This window comes from Dasypus novemcinctus, chromosome X, assembly GCF_030445035.2.
Source record: "Dasypus novemcinctus isolate mDasNov1 chromosome X, mDasNov1.1.hap2, whole genome shotgun sequence".
NCBI classification, from domain to species: domain Eukaryota; kingdom Metazoa; phylum Chordata; class Mammalia; order Cingulata; family Dasypodidae; genus Dasypus; species Dasypus novemcinctus.
The window spans coordinates 109,899,043-109,917,969 of record NC_080704.1 but is presented as its reverse complement, the minus strand read 5'-3'; the positions used below and the strand labels follow the sequence as shown (position 1 = coordinate 109,917,969).

Here is an 18,927-nt window from a genome sequence, read left to right as displayed (position 1 = left end):
GATTTTAAATTAGGGGCCTTTAGGCTAACAAAGGATTTTTGCTTACCCCTATGGATTCCAATATTCTACAAATGTGTGATGCTTTCAGCAGTTCTAAAATCTGACAGCAGATCTAGTTACCCAAGCCTAATTACAAGGTCCTTAAACCTTTCAAGTAAGTTTGGGACATTTAAAGATGATTTAATCTGTTGGAGCATTTATGAGGAAAGGACAAAGTAGTATCAGGAATTGTCCTAGGCCCTAGGCATATGATGGCGACCCCAAACAATCACAGTCCTTGAACTCACGGTACAATATATTTTCCTGGGAAGGACAGCTGTCAATCAAATAATCATATATTTAAATATGAAATAATAAATGGATAAATATAATAGAGGAAAAGTATAGCAGGCTATAGGGGCTACTAGAGGAAAAATTGGGGCACCATCTCTATTCTTGGGGTATGTGTAAAGGTTACCCTGAGGAGGAGACATTAAATTTGGGACCTGAGAGATTGGTTGAGTGGATGACTTGCGAAGAGTTAGAGGAATAGGGGCCTATCTAGGCCATGTGTGAGGGCCCTGAGGGAGCACATGGAGAGTGAAGGACAATGTCACACAGGCACAGGATCTCAGGCAGGAGGGAAGCTTCAAAGATGATTCTACCTGACAGAGAGATAAAGCTCAGGCTAAATGACCCAGGAGCTTCATTGTTTTTTGATTCCAGGAAAGAATTACAAACAAGTCTGAGGTACCAGAGGGCCACAGGAGGCAACAAGAAGGGACTGGCTGGGGGGCTTGGTACAATTGGGAACATTAAATTCTAAATTCTATCCCAGCAGCAATTCCAGAACTGAGGGTAATGATCTCTGTGTGCCCAGAAGGGAAGCCAGGAAGGGTAAAGGGCAGTGTAGGTTCCCCTCGGAGTTACAGGTGTGCACTTTCCATTTGAATTGCCCTGAAAATTTCATTAGCTGTAGCCAGCTAAAAGGCCTGGTAATATGTTGTGATCAGGCAATTTCCTGAGTTATTTGAAACAAAAGGGTGTGTGTGTCAGCCCTTTGGCAGATGTGGAAGATCTGGAGGTAAAATAAAAGAGGCAAGTTGGAGGGTAAATGCAGGAAATGGGGCAGTGGCCATTCCTGGCTTAAGGCTCAGGCCCCAGGCTGAAGAGTAGGTAAGTGGGAGAGCAATTATTGGCGGTCCATTGTCGCTGTGTCTCTTAATCGGTTAGGAGAGGGAAAGAGGACAAGGGAGACCAGGGGTGGGCTCTGAGCATGAAAGATGAGCGAGCGAGCGAGCGAGGGGGGGTCCTGGACACCAAAGAGCAGCAGGCAGTTGAACCGGGTCCCAGCGCCAAGAAGGGGGCACCTGGAGGCGGCGCGGGCCCCGCCCCCTCTCCTGGCGGGCGCGGGCGCGGGCGCGAGACGCTGCGCGACGGCATCGGCGGGAGCGAGCGGCAGCTTTCAGACCACCGAGGTCCAAGCTGTACTTGGTGCCCCACTGAGGATGAGGCAGCAGCAGTAGCGGTGGCGGTGTCGCTAAGGAGCTGGACTCTGGGCATGCAGAGCTGACCGGCCTGGCACACGCGGCCTCTCCTATTTCCTTCTCATTCTATTGGGTAAGGTGCCTGTGCGTGGGCAGGGAGAGGGGCTAGCGACCCACGGACTCGGGCGGCCGGTTGGTGGGGGCTGTGCAAGGAGGGAGAAAGCGGGGCCTACGTGGCCCCCGGGGCTACTCGCCTCTTAGGAACGGGGCCTAGGTGCTGCCGGTGTCGGACTTGGGGGTTGGGGCGGGGGCGATAAGTAACGGTGGAGGAGAGCATTGCTGAGTAATACGAAGAGGCTGCCGAAGCCGGTCAGAGGCGAAGGGCTCCGTGGGGAGCGGGTGTGGCTCAGTGCGCAGGCGCCACAGCCGACGCGCTCTAAGACCTGGGGGTGAGGTGAGAGGACCTGGGTTAAAGGTAGCTGGTACTAGGAGCGCATCTTACTTTCTAGGTACCCTATGCTATCAGTTCCCCTGTTTTAGAGATGCGGGTATTCCCGGTGTCCTTAGGAAGCTTCTTTTTCTGCCCTGCTAGCTAGCTTAAAGTCACCAACTCTCACGTACCTATTTGTCTTAAGGCAGGCTCTTTCAGAAGCAATGGCCTGGGGTAGTGTCAAATTGCTATCTAGTGTGCCTTTGGCTCATAGGCCCAGAGCTGTTGTTGTGAGGATGAAAGGTTAGAAGTAAAATTACATATTGTGCTCTTCAAATTGTATATAGGATATAAATGTGGGCATAAATGTGAAAAATGACGTTTTAGTAGCATGATAATTGTGGCACTGGATAATTTCTTCTCCTACAAAATGTATCCAGTGCATCAGAGTCCCCACACTAAGCCTCAGGTTGAATTGGAAACAACCTGCACCATTTAAGTTACAGAGCCTCAAAGATCCAAACATTTCTTATTTGTGTTGATATTTACATATTAAAGAAAGCCCTGCCCAGTTCTCCACTGTAGTATTTCCAAATATTGTGCCATGATTCAACAGTGAGTTGGATAGGCCCAATCAATGTGTGACCACAAGATGGGCTTTCCCCAGGGTTCCAACCATGGCTCCTCCCCTGTATATACTGCCACCAGGGCCACTCATCTATTGCCTAGCCCTCCCCTGCTGCTTTTTCCTCACCCATCCCTGCAGTACACATCTCTCTCAAGACTCACTCCGAAGCAATCAGCACTACTGATGCTGAGCATCATTCTACACCGTGGCAACCGAACTTACGTTAGCAAATTTATTTTCTCTTATCTCCATCATCACACTAAAATGTACTAAGCCCTCTCTCGATATAGAAGCGAAGTGGACATCACCATCCCAGGGTCCACAGGATGGAGGAATAAAATATGAATTAGAGTGGACTTACTGGTATTCTACTATAGAACTATTGTGACTAGTAATGGAAGAAACTGTAGCACTTATGTGGAGAAAGTGGCCACGGTTGTTGCTGAGGGCAGGGAGAGGGAAGAAGAGATGTGATGTGGGGGCATTTTCAGGACTTGGAGTTGTCCTGAATGATATTGCAGAGGCAGATGCTGGACATTATATATCCTGCCATAACCCACTGAATGTATTGGGGTACAGTGTAAACTGCAATGTGAACTGTAATCCATGCGGTGCAGGAATGCTCCAAGATGTATTCACCCAATGCAATGGATGTGCCACAATGATGAAGGAAGTTGTTGATGTGGGAGGAGTGGGGGTGTGGGGTGCGGGGTATGTGGGAACCTCTTATATTTTTTAATGTAACATTTTTGTGATCTATGTATCTTCCAAAAAAATACAATAAAAAAAAAATCCCTTGACCAAAAATATGAAAAAAAAAGTCTCAACCTCTTTCTCTTCATTGTACTGCCCTCTTCCCACCCCCAAACACCTCCTAACCAAATACAATAATTTTAATCAGTCTGTATGAGTGAATCCAGAAGGTTTCAAGTATGTTGAAGAACAAAAAAAGCCGGGGGTCATTGGTTACATGAATTCCTAGTTTGCTTTACTGTCCAAGACTGAGAACATTAATTGGAAAAAAAAGTAGATAAACTATTCTTAGAGAATGTTTGTTAATCTATATGGAGAGGGACTAGGAAAGAGGAATTGCATCTCTAGGATATTTGAGTCAGTTAAAGCCAGATCTGTCTTTGAATAGGTCCAAAATCAAAAACATTTCTGTCCAAATCCTAAGCTTAGGAACACATAATATGAATAAGGGATTTGACTTTCCTGTTAAATGTATTTGGAGTTATAAAATAATTCCATTGCCTACTTACTGCTACCTTATTTTAAATTTTGGCTTAAATTTGGCATATTTGGGAAGAAAAAAATAATTTCATATGCTTTGTACTGTGCTGTTTCTTTCTAATTTAAGTAATAATGAATGATACTGGGGATGCCAGCACCCACTGAAAACATATAGTGGAGATAATTATTCTGTTCTTGTTTTCAGTGGGAATGGAGAAATACATATATTCATTTTAAAAATCGAGGGTTAAGGGAGGGAAACTGCAGCATTTTCATTGACTTTCAACAGGTGGAATTCCTGTTAAGTTCCATCTGGAATATGATCCAGAAAAGTCCACAACCTTTTGTTCTTTATTCACCTTATAAATAGTAGTATTTGGACATCTTATAGAACTGTGAATCTATTGCACTTTGGCATCAATTCAAAGGCATTAATTCTGGGCACCTACATAATTAGTCAACTCCTCAAAAAATATTTATTGATTAGCTCTGTGGAGGACCCTGCTGCATGCCGAACGGGCCCCAAAGGCATATACAAACAAGGGCCTTACTATCCAGAAAGTTAAAATCCAGTTAGGCATAGTTAGATACCACTACATACCCAGTAGAATGGCTAAAATGAAAGAGTGAAAATGCCAAGTGTTGGTGAGGATGTAATCAACTGGAACTCCCATACATGGCTGATAGGAGTATATATTAGTACAAACCCTTTGGAAAATTGACAGTATTTACTAAACATGTGCTACCCTATGACACAGAAATTCCATTCCTGGGTATATACCCAAAAGAAATGAGTCCATATATAGTCCCCAAAAGACATGCACAAGAATGTTCATAGCAGCTTTGTTCAAAATAGTCATTTGGAAACAACATGAATGTCCATTGACAGAGGAATGTATCCATAAATTATGGTATAGTCATCCATTGGAATACTAAACAGCAATAAAAAAGAACGAACTACTGCTACATATAACTGCATGGATGAATCTCATAAACATAATGATGACCCAAAAAAGGTGCGTGCATTTACATGAGTTTCAAGAACAAGCAAAACTAAACTATGGTGGTAGAAGTAAAATTAACAATTACCTGTGGGGAGGGATAGTAACTGGAAAAATATACAAGGAAGCCTTCTGAGATACTGGAAATGTTCAAATGATGTGGGTGGTAGACAAACACACAAGCATGTATCCATAAATATTAATTGGGTTTTAAACTTTTTAATAAAATATCTGGTTATGTAGAAAAGACGTACTTAGAAAAAATTGCTAACAAAATAAAGTGGTAAAATAATATGATTTCAAGTGTAAACCATGAGATCTTAAGCTTATATGTTGATCTGTAAATTCAATGAAGGCAAAACTGTCTTAAACATTTATGCATCTCTAACAATGTCTATACCCAGTGGATGTTCAGTTGGTGAAGCTTTGTAAAGTAGATTGGATGGGGACAGACCAAGGCAGGGAGAGAAGTCCCTGGAAACTTTGGCAATAGATTAGATGGGAAGAGATTCCGGCCAAAATGAGGATGGTAGCAGAGGACTAGAAAAGGAGAGTCAGAGGAAAAATCACAGGGTTTAGTGACTGAAGGCAAGAAGACAAGTCTAAATTGTATTCATTTCTACTTTTAGCAAACAAATGGTAGTTGAAGATGGCGGAGTAGGGTGGAGGGTCTCCTTAGTTAGGACACAGCACACAATAGGCACTCAAATGTTTGCTCAAGCATCAGTAACAGGACTGAACCAGAAGACCCTTAAGGTCCCAACAATGCTCAGATACTGTGCCATATACAGATGCTCAAGATTGTTGGGGAACAAGGAATTCTCAGATATGGAAGAAAGAGAAAAGGAAGAATTATTATCCTCCCACTGGCAGGTCCCTTTGGAGAAAGGTTAATACAAGTCACAAGGGCCCCTACCAGTGAATGAAATAAGTAGAGACACAAGAGGAACAAAAATCTCAAGCTAAATTTCTCAAGAAATGCTTATAAATCTTCACCAACTTAGTAAGTTACTCATCCTCCCTCAAATCCTGTGAGTTAAGTAGGGCAGGAATTATCAGCTCTATTTTTATGTAGAATCCACCCAACTTCATAAAAATAGATGAATGTCATAGCAGTGATGAAGATCCCGGGCTCTTGATTGCTGCCCGCTCAGAACTCTTGACACTAAACCCCATTGCCTTTCCTCTTGTTTCCCTAGTATAGAGCCTATGTATTCAGAAGTTACACATACACATAACCTAAGAAGGAATGCACAAGCAACTGCAGCATTGTCTAAGTTGTTAATACTTCATCATCATTCCTGGAGCTGACCATATGGTTTCCATATTCACTCAGTTCTTGACTGATCTATCGAATTTATCTACAGCCAGGAAGGTAGATTTAGTGAGTTCTTTAATGATGTTAACTCCTCTTTTCTAGGAACTTATGGAAGTTCATTTGCCATGGGCTCTCCCTGCCCCCCCCCCCCATTACCATTGTTATTTTATTACTCCAGTTCTTTCATATTTTACCATAATTTTCTCATCTTTTTTCTTTATTTTTTTAATGTTACATTCAAAAAATATAAGAGGTTTCCATATACCTGCCACCCCCCTTAACACTAGCAGCTTTGTGCCCACGTTTTTTTTAAAGATTTATTTATTTATTTCTCTCCCCTTCTCCCCCACCCCCCAACCCCAGTTGTCTGTTCTCTGTGTCTATTTGCTGCGTCTTCTTCTTTGTCCGCCTTTGTTGTTGTCAGTGGCATGGGAATCTGTGTTTCTTTTTGTTGCATCATCTTGTTGTGTCAGCTCTCCGTGTGTGTGGCACCATTCTTGGGCAGGCTGAACTTTCTTTCGCGCTGGGCGGCTCTTCTTATGGGGCGCACTCCTTGCGTGTGGGGCTACCCTATGCGTGGGACACCCCTGCGTAGCAGGGCACTCCTTGCGTGTGTCAGCACTGCCCGTGGGCCAGCTCCACACGGGTAAAGGAGGCCCAGGGTTTGAACCGCAGACCTCCCATGTGGTAGACGGACGCCCTAACCACTGGGCCAAGTCCGCTTCCCTGTACCCACGTTTGTAATTATTTTTGTTAGTTTTCAAGTGAAAGTTCAAGAGTTCTGCTCTGTAAAATGATCCAACAGACCAGTTTAGAAAAAAAAAAGAAGTGTGCTAACACTTGTTTAATCTCCATTTAAAGAAATGTTTGTTTGCTTCAGCTAGTTCTAAAGACAGCCATTTGAGAACAGAAAAAAAGAAGAGAACAAAAATCAGGAATTGTAGGAAACTTGAGAATTCTATAGAGTAGATATAGACCAAAAAGGAGGATATAGCTTATCATAATTCCTGATTTGGATCTCCAACGGATCTCTTATTATATGTTTTATCTTTATTTGAAAAAAATTAACATGAGACTATTGAGCAGCAGATTTTTTTAACATTTACTTATTTTTATTATTATCTGTTTTTAAAAAAGATAAATAGATCACACAAAATGTTATGCTATAAAGCATAAGAGGTTCCCATATACCCCACTTCCCATCCCCATCCTGCTCCTCCTGCATCAACATCCCCTTTCATCAGTAAGGCACATTCATTGCATTTGGTGAATACACCCTGGAGCACTGCCACACCGCATGGACCATAGTTTACATTGTAGTTCACACTCTCTCCCAGTCCATCCAGTGGGTTATGGCAGGATATATAATGTCCTGCATCTGACCCTGCAATATCATTCAGGACAACTCCAAGTCCCAAGAATGCCCCATATCACAACTCTTCCTCCCTCTCCCTGTCCTCAGCAACTCCCTTGGCCACCGTCTCCACATCAATGATACAATTACTTCAATTGTTAGAGTCATAACAGTTCTATAGTAGAATACAGCAAGTCCCCTTCAATCCATATTATATTCCTCCATCCTGTGGACCTTGGGATGGTGATGTTCACTCCAGCTCTAAATTGAGAAGGGGCTTAGATTCCACATGGCTGATGAATGCAATTCTCCTGCTTGCAGTTGTAGACACTCTCAGTTCCCTGTTGTGGTGGTTGATCATTCTCACCTCCCCATCTGCTGACCTGGATAAGTCCAACAAACCAGAGAATAGGTGGTACAATTCTACTGAGGCTCAGGGCCCAGCTGGCACATGGACAGTTCAGAGAGTCAAGTCTCCTGAGCATCCACAAACCCCAGCACCAACCACAGTTTCAGTAAAAGTGACAGAAGAGGCATGTGTAGAGAGGTCACATCTGAGTCCAACCCCATCACATTCAGAAGCACACATTCCAGAGTAGGACCCACTGGCAAAGCACTGAACTCCAGGGCCATCTGTCATGACCGTAGAACCTGTGTGTCTCTGTAGCCCTCAGAAGCACCAAACTGGGGTTGTATCTACTTTGGCTGTCTCTGGGGCCTGCTGAGACATGTGTAAGCGCAACCCCTCTGATGACCTCCCAACTCATTTTGAAGTCCCATAGTGATATAAACTCATTTGTCGTTACCATTTCCCCCTTTTATTCAAGGTCTTTTTCTAGTTGCATCACCAGCTGGTTATGGTAGTAATCCCTCAGCACCAGGGAGGCTCATCCCCAGGAGTCATGTCCCATGGCGGGGGGGGGGGGGGGGGGGAAGGTATTGTATTTACATACTGAGTTTGGCTTAGAGAGTGGCCACACTTGAGCAACATGGAGGCTCTCAGGAGGTAACTCTTAGGCACCCTGCAGCTCTAGGCCTAGTTGATATTTCAGGCACACAGACTCTTAAGCATAGTCATCAGTATCAAGGGCCCATCATTGGACCATCCTTCTTCACTGGTCTTTGTTCTTGCACTTGGGGGGATTGTTGCTGTTCCATAGGAGAATGCGACAGAGTTCCCCAGGGAAACTCAGCACTACTTCAGTTGTCATGTGTAACTCTACCCACTCTGACAATACCCAACAAACATCCATATATATCTACATACCCTATATGCATGCCCTAGAGAACTCCCTCCCACCCATGCATCCCCCATCAATGATACCCCACACCAGCGCTCCTCCCCTCCCATAGTTGAATCCCTCTGTGATCCAAAACTTCTTCAAAAATGAAGCCTAATATATTGCCAAATTCAATTAGTAGGAAAATAAAATTGTTTTGACAGGTTTAAAGATTAGAAGTAGAATACATAATAATTTAGAAAAAACAAATTGGGGTATTCAAAATGAAAAATATCAAAAAACTTTGTTTTTGATATTTTGCCTTACATCACAGTAATAGGTGTTGCCCTGCATGTACAGTGGCAAGGCAATCTCCTGCATTCCTTCCTCTGTGTCTACATCCTTTTTTTAAAATGTTGTCTTCTAAAAAGTTTTAGACCACAGTAAAGTCACATATGCAAAATAGGGGACTCCCGTATACCCAACATAAAACCCTTTTCCCACTTCCCCAGAAATGATAATTTTACAGCTGTACAGATATTGAAACATAGCTACCAACCATAGTTCCGTTATGTCTTACATTATGGTTTATATTTTAGACTGTATACTTTTCTAAATTTTTTGGTTACATTATGGTTTACATTTTAGATTATACATTTTTATAAATTTTTGGTGAAATTTAACATGGCTTATATCCATCGTTGCACAGTCCTGTGGAACATTTCCATAAGCAGCAGATTTTTTTAAGTTTCTTATTCCTCAGTGAGAAAGAACAATCAACAAATCTAGAAACTGTTTTCTTTTTAGGCCAGTACTCTTGATGCTGCTTAAATAATACCCTTGCCATAATTTAGTAAAATATTAAGTGAAGATGTGGTTGAATTTAATAAAGCCTGCTCAACACTAAAACCAGTGTTTAAGACAGATGTACTAAATTAATGAATAAAATAATTTGTTAAGAGGGTATATGTGTAAAAGGGCATCCCCAAACATTTTTTTTTCTTCTCTGATTGTGTGGAATAAATTAGAGGCAACTTCGAAACAAATTGGCAAGTACACTAATAGCTTTATTAGAATGGGATCTTTGGTATATATAAAGGAAAGGAGTTTCATGTTTGATTTAGGATTTAAACATATCTCTGTGGTTTCTCTTCACCAAATATCATTTACTGTGAATATCATCTACTTTCTTTGATTTACTTTTATTTTCAATGGAGAGTTCAGTGGAGAGACAATATAAAACTTAGAAACTCACATAAAGTAAACTCAAGTTATGACAAGTTAAAGTTCTTGCAATAAAATTCTTTTGCTCATATTAAGCATTTGTAGCATTTTGAATTCTTAAGTATATTTGTGGAAAGCATCGTATATAGGTAAGTTGAGTTTGTTTTTTTTTATCCTGATTGAGTGTATTTATATATACAACCTTAACTTTGTTTCATTATAGATTTTAAAAAATAATGTTTCCCCATCTGTTGTAGAACCCTAAAAAGAAAGAATAAAACAACAACAGGAAAAGGAAAAAGTATAAAATTGTGACAAAGACCCAACTGGGTAGGTATTTCATTGGGGCACTCTATTTTTAAATTTTTCCTCTTAAAAATGAATAGTTAGAAAAATATATATATAGTTAGTACACATGCACACCAAAATAGTTTTATGGACTATTGGATTTTTAAGGACTATATATCAAGCATATGTGCCTCAAGAAGAATGGGGTCCTTTGATTAGCTTTTTATCACTTTGGATCTTTTGCATAAATAACACCTGATTAACATCATCATTGTTGAGTTTCCACAGTGGACCTAGTGTGAAAGTACCTAATAGAATCTGGCACAAAGTAGTTGCACAGTCAACATTTGATCTTTTTATTTTAATATGCATTCCATGTATAGACATAGAGGTAACAAAAAAGTGTATATTTAATAGCACTTTAGAGTTTGTGTAACAAGGAGAGGTGAAAGGGGAGGGTAGTCCCTCCACCCCAATTGCCAAACAGACCCCCCAGCCCGTGGATCTTCCTTCTCCTTCCACCCCTGAGAGTTCTGGCCTACCCAAACTGCTTTTGGTCTTCTGATTCCTCTGGGCTGAAGCAGACCAAGTCCTCCCCCACCTCCCAGGCACCCCAGTTTGGGAGGACCTGCATTTTTGTGATGACTGACACCCCATAGCTGTTCCTTCCTCCTTCTTCTCATGCTGCCAACTTTTAACCGCAATAGTGACTCTGTCCTTATCTGTTTAGTTCCAAGTATAAGTGGAATGTTGTGGAGATGACCCTGCCTTATGCCTGCCCTTCTCCTCCTTTTCCCCTGGTCCTGGCTCCTCAGGTGAATGCAGGACCAGTAAGGAACACTTAGTTAAAAACAAAAAGACAACAATAAATAAGCTGATGAATGTGAAAATGTTTTCATATGTATGTGTTCATATGTTGCTATTAGGAAATTAGAACCTAAATCCTCAAATTAATAAGCTAGTAAAGATTTTCTTCCTTAACGATAGGCGTTATATTGGTATCAGTCACCTATCATCATCTTACATGCCACTGTTCATGAAGAAGAGATGATAGGAGATTCTTTACTTATGCAGCTGCCCATAGCAATACAAGGATAATGGGGCAAATTCCTGGAAAGACTTGACCTTTTTCCTCTCCCCCAAACTCGAGTCCAGTCTAATTCTTGTCCATGACTCTATGGACAGAATAAAGAATCTAGCTCATATAGCTTTCTTGCTTCAATAAGAAGCATTCAAGGTCACTCAGGAGCAGACTTCAAACCCCAAATCAATTTTACACCACTTGCCTCTTGTTGGGAACTGTCCAAACCAGAAGGTAATACGGTTACACATTCGAATGGCATTCTTGTTCTAGGCTCTCACACTTAGAGTAGGGTCAGAATGGAACCAAATTATAGCACCAACTGCTAATCCATTTACCCAAGTCATTCAGCCATTTTCCTGGCACAGGCAAGCAACCTCAGAAAAATGAGACCTTTTTTCCTTTTGTGCAGTAAAAAGGAAATACCCTAGAAACTGCTATACTATATCAGCTAATGAACATGAATCAAGGGAAGTTAAATTAGAAGACCTCATAATTCTGCTATACTATATCAGCTAAAGAACATGAATCAAGGGAAGTTAAATTAGAAGACCTCATAATTCAGAGAAATTTACTATGAAATTGATTTCAGTTTTAGGTTTAACTGTTTTCCCTCCACTTTTTCTTTTCTTTTCAGGTTCTCTTGGTTCCAAACTCCTCCCTATCTGCTGCTGCAGCAATGAGTGGGAAATCCCTGCTCTTAAAGGTCATTCTCTTGGGTGATGGTGGAGTTGGAAAAAGCTCACTTATGAACCGTTATGTAACTAATAAGTTTGACTCCCAGGCTTTTCACACCATAGGGGTAGAATTCTTAAACCGAGATCTGGAGGTAGATGGACGCTTTGTAACCCTTCAGATCTGGGATACTGCAGGGCAGGAACGTTTCAAGAGCCTTAGGACACCCTTCTACAGGGGAGCAGACTGCTGCCTCTTGACCTTCAGCGTGGATGACCGACAGAGCTTTGAGAACCTTGGCAACTGGCAGAAAGAATTCATCTACTATGCAGATGTAAAGGACCCTGAACACTTCCCCTTTGTAGTTCTGGGTAACAAGGTAGACAAAGAGGATAGGCAAGTGACTACTGAGGAGGCACATGCCTGGTGCATGGAGAATGGGGATTACCCTTATCTAGAAACAAGTGCCAAAGATGATACTAATGTGACAGTGGCCTTTGAAGAAGCTGTCAGGCAGGTGTTGGCTGTAGAGGAACAGCTGGAGCATTGCATGTTAGGTCACACCATTGACTTGAACAGTGGCTCCAAAGCAGGATCTTCATGTTGTTAAAAGTAGGGAACCTTTGGTAAATGTGCCCCAAATTGGTCAGATAGTAGTGTAAGAATAACTGTGCCCCTCTAAGAGTGCACACACACACACACACACACAAAAGGGTAAGAGATAACGTGATTTTGAATCCAAGCCTGTGAAATTGAAGCTGTAGAATGATTTAAAAAAAAACTTCATCAAACCAAGTATATTTTGTATTATTTCTGCTAATTCTTTTTCTTGGGTGTATCAGGACACATCAAAAAGCTTTAGTCCTGAGAGATACAGATATTTTTCAAATCACAGTTTAAACCCAAAACTCAGCCGCATGAAGGAGTTAAAGAGCTACAGTTATTCCTTAAAGTGTTCCATTAATCAACAAAGAATTGTCACCATCACACTTTTGCAAAGCTGTTTCTGACATTTCTGCCAAAGGGAAAAAAAAGGACTCTGAGTTATACTATAATAAAAAATACAATAATGCAAACAGGGTCATCCCAGGTTTGAATTATAAAGTGGCTGTAATGATTAGGAGTGCAAAAGTATAATGATGTGCACTGCCTTGTTTAATCCTTGCATATAGTTTGCCTCTCTCTGGGCTTTAAAAAATAACACCTCAACAACAGATACACTAATGACATTGGAAATTGATTGTACTCTTGATTTTAAAGTGACAGGGTACTAGTAAATGGATTATGTTTAAATATGCCAACCACCCTCACAAATAAATGGTTGGTTTGCTTTTACTTCATAAGTCTACTTTTGCTGTATAGAGATGTTGCTTCTCTGACAACCTCTTATCAATTTAGCGATGGATTTGGGTGAAATGCTCTCTGCTTGTAATTTAGATGGTTCTTTTGTCCACCATGCTGGGTTCACAGAGAAGGCTTCAGAAAAGATTGGGAAATAATGGGATTTTCTCACAAGATTCCTTAACTCAAATACTTGTTGTAGAAGAAGGAACTGATTTCTTCTTTGTTGCACTGTATGTTCATCCAGCCAAATTAGGACATTGAAAATGGTAAGAGAACAGACTTTAAACCAGTGTTATAATGGACTTTCTCATAATAAGCATTTTCCATCAGTGGAATGGACTGCCTTAATAGTGAGCTCCCCTCCATTGGAAATATTCAAGGAGATGATAAATGGCCATCCATTAAAACAGCATAACAAGAATTTCTGTACTGGGTAGATATTCATTCTAAGGTCCCTTCCAGCTCTAAATTCTATGACTCTATAAACTCTGTTCAGTGCCATGGATAGTTAGATATTTCTTAAGATAACACCTCAAGCTATGAAGAGGGATTTTAAAAATTTCAAACTATTCTGTGATCAGCCTTTAACAACTACATAGTTCTTCACTTTGCTTTTGCACTGGGGCAGGAAAAATTCTTGAGCTCTGAGCAATCTTCATGTGCCCTGATGGAAACAACTTAAAGATAACATTAAAATGCAAAAATGACTTGTCAATTTTTTATTACTATGATCACCAGTTATATACTATATTATGCAGTCTAGTTCTTGTTGGTTGATCTTTTTGTCCAGCATAGCTTTTAATCTGTACTTTATAACATCTATGATAAAAAAGTGACCCAAAATAGTGAGGAACAGTTAGAAATGACCCCAAAAAGAGACCTAGGCCAGGAAGGGGGTGGAAGCTTTCACAGGAATACAGACTAGAATTCTCCATTGTAGCCACATATGGAATCAGCCTTACATGTGGGACCTTATGTGCATTAAGAGCTCTGGGACTTTTTGGCCACATAGACAAGTGTAGAAAGGTATTACAACTCAATCATACCCAATATTTTCAGTTAAGATATAGCCCTGATCTCATTGATCAACTAACTTTGATGCCAGAAGTCAAGCCAGAACTGGGACCCCTTAGCTCTTAAGTATAGGTCCCCATCCTGCCTCTGCCTATAGCCAGTCACAATGATTTCCAAGTTCTATGATCATTTTGCTACAATCATGTTAAGATGAAAATCTGTACATTTCTGTAGTCAAAACTGTTAAATGCTAATGTTTTTAAGTGCATGAAACCTGGGGCCTTCTCTTTCTACTTGCACTCTGCTTATAATAGTTTCTATTTGTAGATCTCAGGCCTTCATAAAGACCACCAACTCATAAAAGTCTTTGTCTCTATTAGAGTGGCATGTAGTCATTTGAATAACAAGTCACATGAGTATTCCATTCATTGGCCTCCTGTCCACCCAAGACAAATGTTAATTTTATTGGCAGGTCAACTGAAACCCCTTTCCTCTTAGGTATAGCCTTTTTTTTTTTCTTTCTGCCAAATCACTACACAGTATCTTCATGGAAATATTTAACATGTCAAAAAACAGTGGCATTTTGGTTAGTACCATGCAATAGGGTGCTGACATATAGTTTGGGTAAGATTAAAAATCACCAAATGCTGAAATCTGAGCACCAGAAACTGTGCATATGTGTTTAGAAATTGACTGTATACCCTGGAATGTGCAGTGCAATGTTGTAGGTGGTTTTTGTTTTCTTAATGAACACTAAATTTTTCACATGAGCTATTTCTAATTAGAACTATATTCAGTTTTTAAATGGCCCAGTAAATCATATAGAATTTTAATTTAGTTTATTTTATGTATTGGGCTAACATCCAGGGGGCCTCAGATTCCATGTCTTCAGTGGCTTGGTGAATTTCAGGTTAATTTGTGCCTGCCTCAGCCATCTCTACTTTATCCTGAGGTATTCCACAATCCTCTTGTTGCAGGTGCTGCTAAAAATCTCAAAATTGTGTAACATATTTTGTTTCAACTGTTAAAAAATCATGTGCTAAAGTGAATAAAAAGTGTGTTTTGAATAACCAATATACATTTGTGCATCTTCCCTCCATTTCTCTTTTTGATTAATTGGTGATATGACAAACAGTACTTATCAGTCAAGTCACTTTGGCTGCATTGGATGTGGCCTCCAGATCATTTTTCAAGTGGCACTCCTAGCAGCCACCACTTAGTGATCAGATATTGTTCTACTAATTGGGAAGCAGACTCAAAAGATTGTAGTGGCGTGGTGTCTTTTATTTTATGTCACTTTCTAATGCATGAAGAGGATTGGGACTGGAAATTGGATCTTGACCCTCTACTTTCTTCATTATAACTTAAAACAATTGTTAAACAACCACAAAGTATAAATATAATAGACGTATTTCTTTATTTTTTTGACTGGTAAATTGTCCAGACCTTAGGAAAACATCAAAATACAGGTGAGACAAATCAGAAAGCAAAGGATAATTTTAAAAATATTCTGTTCTCTTTCTTCTCAAATATTGGATTTTAGAGATACTTGCATTAGCATAGGATGGCTTGAATATACATAATGGTGAATTTTAAATTAGAGATACAAGTATCTCCACAGTACCTAATTTCTTTACTTAGATTCTGTCTGGCACACATTTGGGCCTCTTCTCCTTCTACTTGGAACTTTGGACAATTGAAATCGTGGAGAAAAAACAGATTTTTACACGTATATCATTTCTGGGGATTCTCATTCAACAAATTATCAGACCATGAACCCCAAATCCTTCTGATTAAGCTATAATGATGCAACTCATAAGCTACAGAAGGTCACCAATTTATTAGCCTCTTAAAAAGGATTTTCTCATCCAAAACTGATATTTTAAAAGCAGAAAACTAGCTTTCTGCCTTTGCTATTTTTCTGCCTGATTTATCACACAGTGAGAAATCTTTTTCTCTTGATGTCTTAGGAAATAGTATAAATTCTCATTTTTTGAAATGGTTTCACTATGGTCCTTCCAGAAAGGGGAGGGTGTGGCATGGGTGGTTTCTCTTCAATTCTATAATCAAATTTTTACAACACTAGAAAATTGAGGCTTTGATTTGAGTAATTTCAGAATGGGAATTTGTGTGCGCATCTCTACTTTCATTTGAATAAACTGAAGTAGTTTTAATTGCAGCATTTTTTAAAACCTCAATGATGGTGATAATCTCTCTCTGCTATGAAGATGCAGGGTAAGTTACAGGGGAGTGCCTTTCTTGCACTTAACTTTAGGCCAGGTAAACTGTGACACATCTTTTGATAAAATGAAAATGAATGTGCATAATTTATGATCCTCACTAATGTTACCTTTTCCAAACTGGCCTCTTTAATTCCATCAAGTTACCATAACCAACAGAGCCCTCATTCTTTACTCCTTTCTTTTTAAGAGAAGGAAGGGATACCGACAGAAGGTAGGCGTGCTTACAGAATTAAAGAAAGGTTATCAAATATCCCATTATTGATATGCAAAAACTGGTGAAGAAGGATCTGTCTTTTATTTTGATGGCTGTGGTGGTGATGTTTTTATAAGGTGTTTTGGGGGGTTAGCATGTTTTCCCAGTGAAAATAAATGTCTTCACAGCTCAAGATGAGAAGTAGTTGTCACCTTTAGATGTGTAGGAACTGCTGCAGTATTCTGTGTGTCTTCATAAATTGATTTGTCTTCTCCAAGGACACATAGAGAATTCTTTTTCAGCCATACAAATGTCTTTTTAAATGGTGGGTTTTGTGTATGCAAGCGTGTGTTTAGTAATCTGTCAATTCCTTTCATGGTCTATGAATTATGGGTAATTGTGTAATGAGTCTCACTGTAGCACTCTGGGATTTTAACCAGATGTGCCAAGCTGTGATTCTTCTACCTAACTGATTGATTTAAAAAGGGTTAAGAAAAGAAACACTGCCTTAATGAAAAGAATCGTTCTTAATCCAAACTTACCTGCACTAATTAAAGTTAAAACACAAATCGTGCCTTCCTGTAGTGCATTCATGAGGAAGAAAAGGGAGGCTCATATCATCTCCTTTCCTTAAAATTGTTCCTGGCTGCCTTAGAAACAGCATATCCAAGTGTGTGTTCTGTAATATATTGTTCAACATAAAGTATGCTGATAGATAAACAAGTGCTGGTTGCCTTTGAATCTTTTCTTTTTCCATTTGGTCCCAGCCGGAAAACTTTGAGTGACAAGGAAACATGAAAAATATGATTTCCCCCCCTAATTAGAAAAGTTATACACATCCATGGTGGAAAAATAAGGGAACAAAAGAAATGGAATAGCAAGATAAAGAAAAATAAATGATATCTATAATTCCAGTATCCTGACATAACCAGAATTTAACTTTTTAGTGTATATTTATATAATTTATATATATAATTTATATAATTTAGTGTATATTTATATAATTTTTTAAAATTTTAGTTTTAATTTTTAAAGAAGATTTAGATTACCAAAATGTTACATAAAAAATGTAGGGGATTCCCATATGCCCCATCCCCTCCCCCTCCCACACTTTCCCACATTAACAACATCCCTCATTAGTGTGGTACATTTGTTACAATTGATGAACACATACTGAAGCATTGCTACTAACCGTGGACTATAGTTTACATTATAGTTCACACTCTATCCCGCACAATTTTGTAGGTCATGACAAAGTATATAATGGCCTGTATCCGTTATTGCAATGTCATTCAGGACAATTCCAATGTCCTGAAAATGCCCCTATATTACATCTATTCTTCCCTCTCCCTCCCCTCAGAACTTCTGGTGGCCACTGTCTTTATATCAATGATTATAGTTCTTCCATTACTAGTAACTAATAAGTCTATAATAGAATAATGATGTCAATTTTAATCCATTGTTCATTCCCCAATCTTGAGGATTTGGGGATGACGATGCCCTCTCTGTTTCTACAATTGTTATCATACTGACACACACTGATTGTAATATTTTTTCACTTAGAATATACTGAATTTTTTTCTAAATGATTATATATTCTTCTAAAGATTATATTTAGTGATTGCATAATATTCCATTGAAGCATTTACCATCAAACCATTATTGCTAGATGTTGGAGTACTTTTCCAGCTGTCTCCTTTTTAAAATAAAGCAGCAGTGAACAGCCTTACTATTAATCTTAATTCACATCTCTGTTTATTTCCAAAAAATGAAATTTCTAAGTCAAATTTCTATGTATACTTTATGGCTTAAATATATATATATGTCAAATTGTGCCCTAAAAAGTTGTCCCAAATTACATCAACAATTATAGTAGAATAAGAAGAGGCCTAATTTTCCAAACACTCACACTTATGGAATATTATCTTCATTTTTAACCACATTTGCCCAATTTGACAAATGAAAAATGATCTCATGTTTTGATTTGCATTTCTTTAATATTGAATTGAAAGTAAGTAGTTGTTCATATATTTAATTGACCATTTATTTTTTCTTGGCCCATTCTGGTTCTTAGTCCATTTTTGGGTGGGTGGGGGACATTCATTTTTATTTCTTATTGATTTCTAGGAACTCTTTTTTTATACTCTAGGTAGTAAACTTTGGTCTTACCTGTGTTGCTGGTTTTCTGCAACTCCCCAACCCCAACATATCTCTT

The 18,927-nt window shown here is 39.4% G+C and overlaps 1 protein-coding gene across 1 annotated transcript; it reads left to right on the top strand.

Annotated features, from left to right (window-relative positions):
• Nucleotides 1-1,360: 1,360 nt before the first annotated feature.
• RAB9B (RAB9B, member RAS oncogene family) lies at nt 1,361-15,350 on the top strand. The gene is made up of 3 exons (XM_004458588.5): nt 1,361-1,599; nt 10,132-10,204; nt 11,881-15,350. The coding sequence occupies exon 3, from the start codon at nt 11,923-11,925 to the stop codon at nt 12,526-12,528; it is 606 nt and encodes a 201-aa protein (XP_004458645.1). The 5' UTR covers nt 1,361-1,599; nt 10,132-10,204; nt 11,881-11,922; the 3' UTR covers nt 12,529-15,350.
• The last annotated feature ends 3,577 nt before the right edge of the window (nt 15,351-18,927 follow it).

Coding starts and splice junctions, on each gene's coding strand:
- RAB9B (XM_004458588.5), top strand. CDS start 11,923: ATGAGTGGGAAATCCCTGCTCTTAAAGGTCATTCTCTTGGGTGATGGT.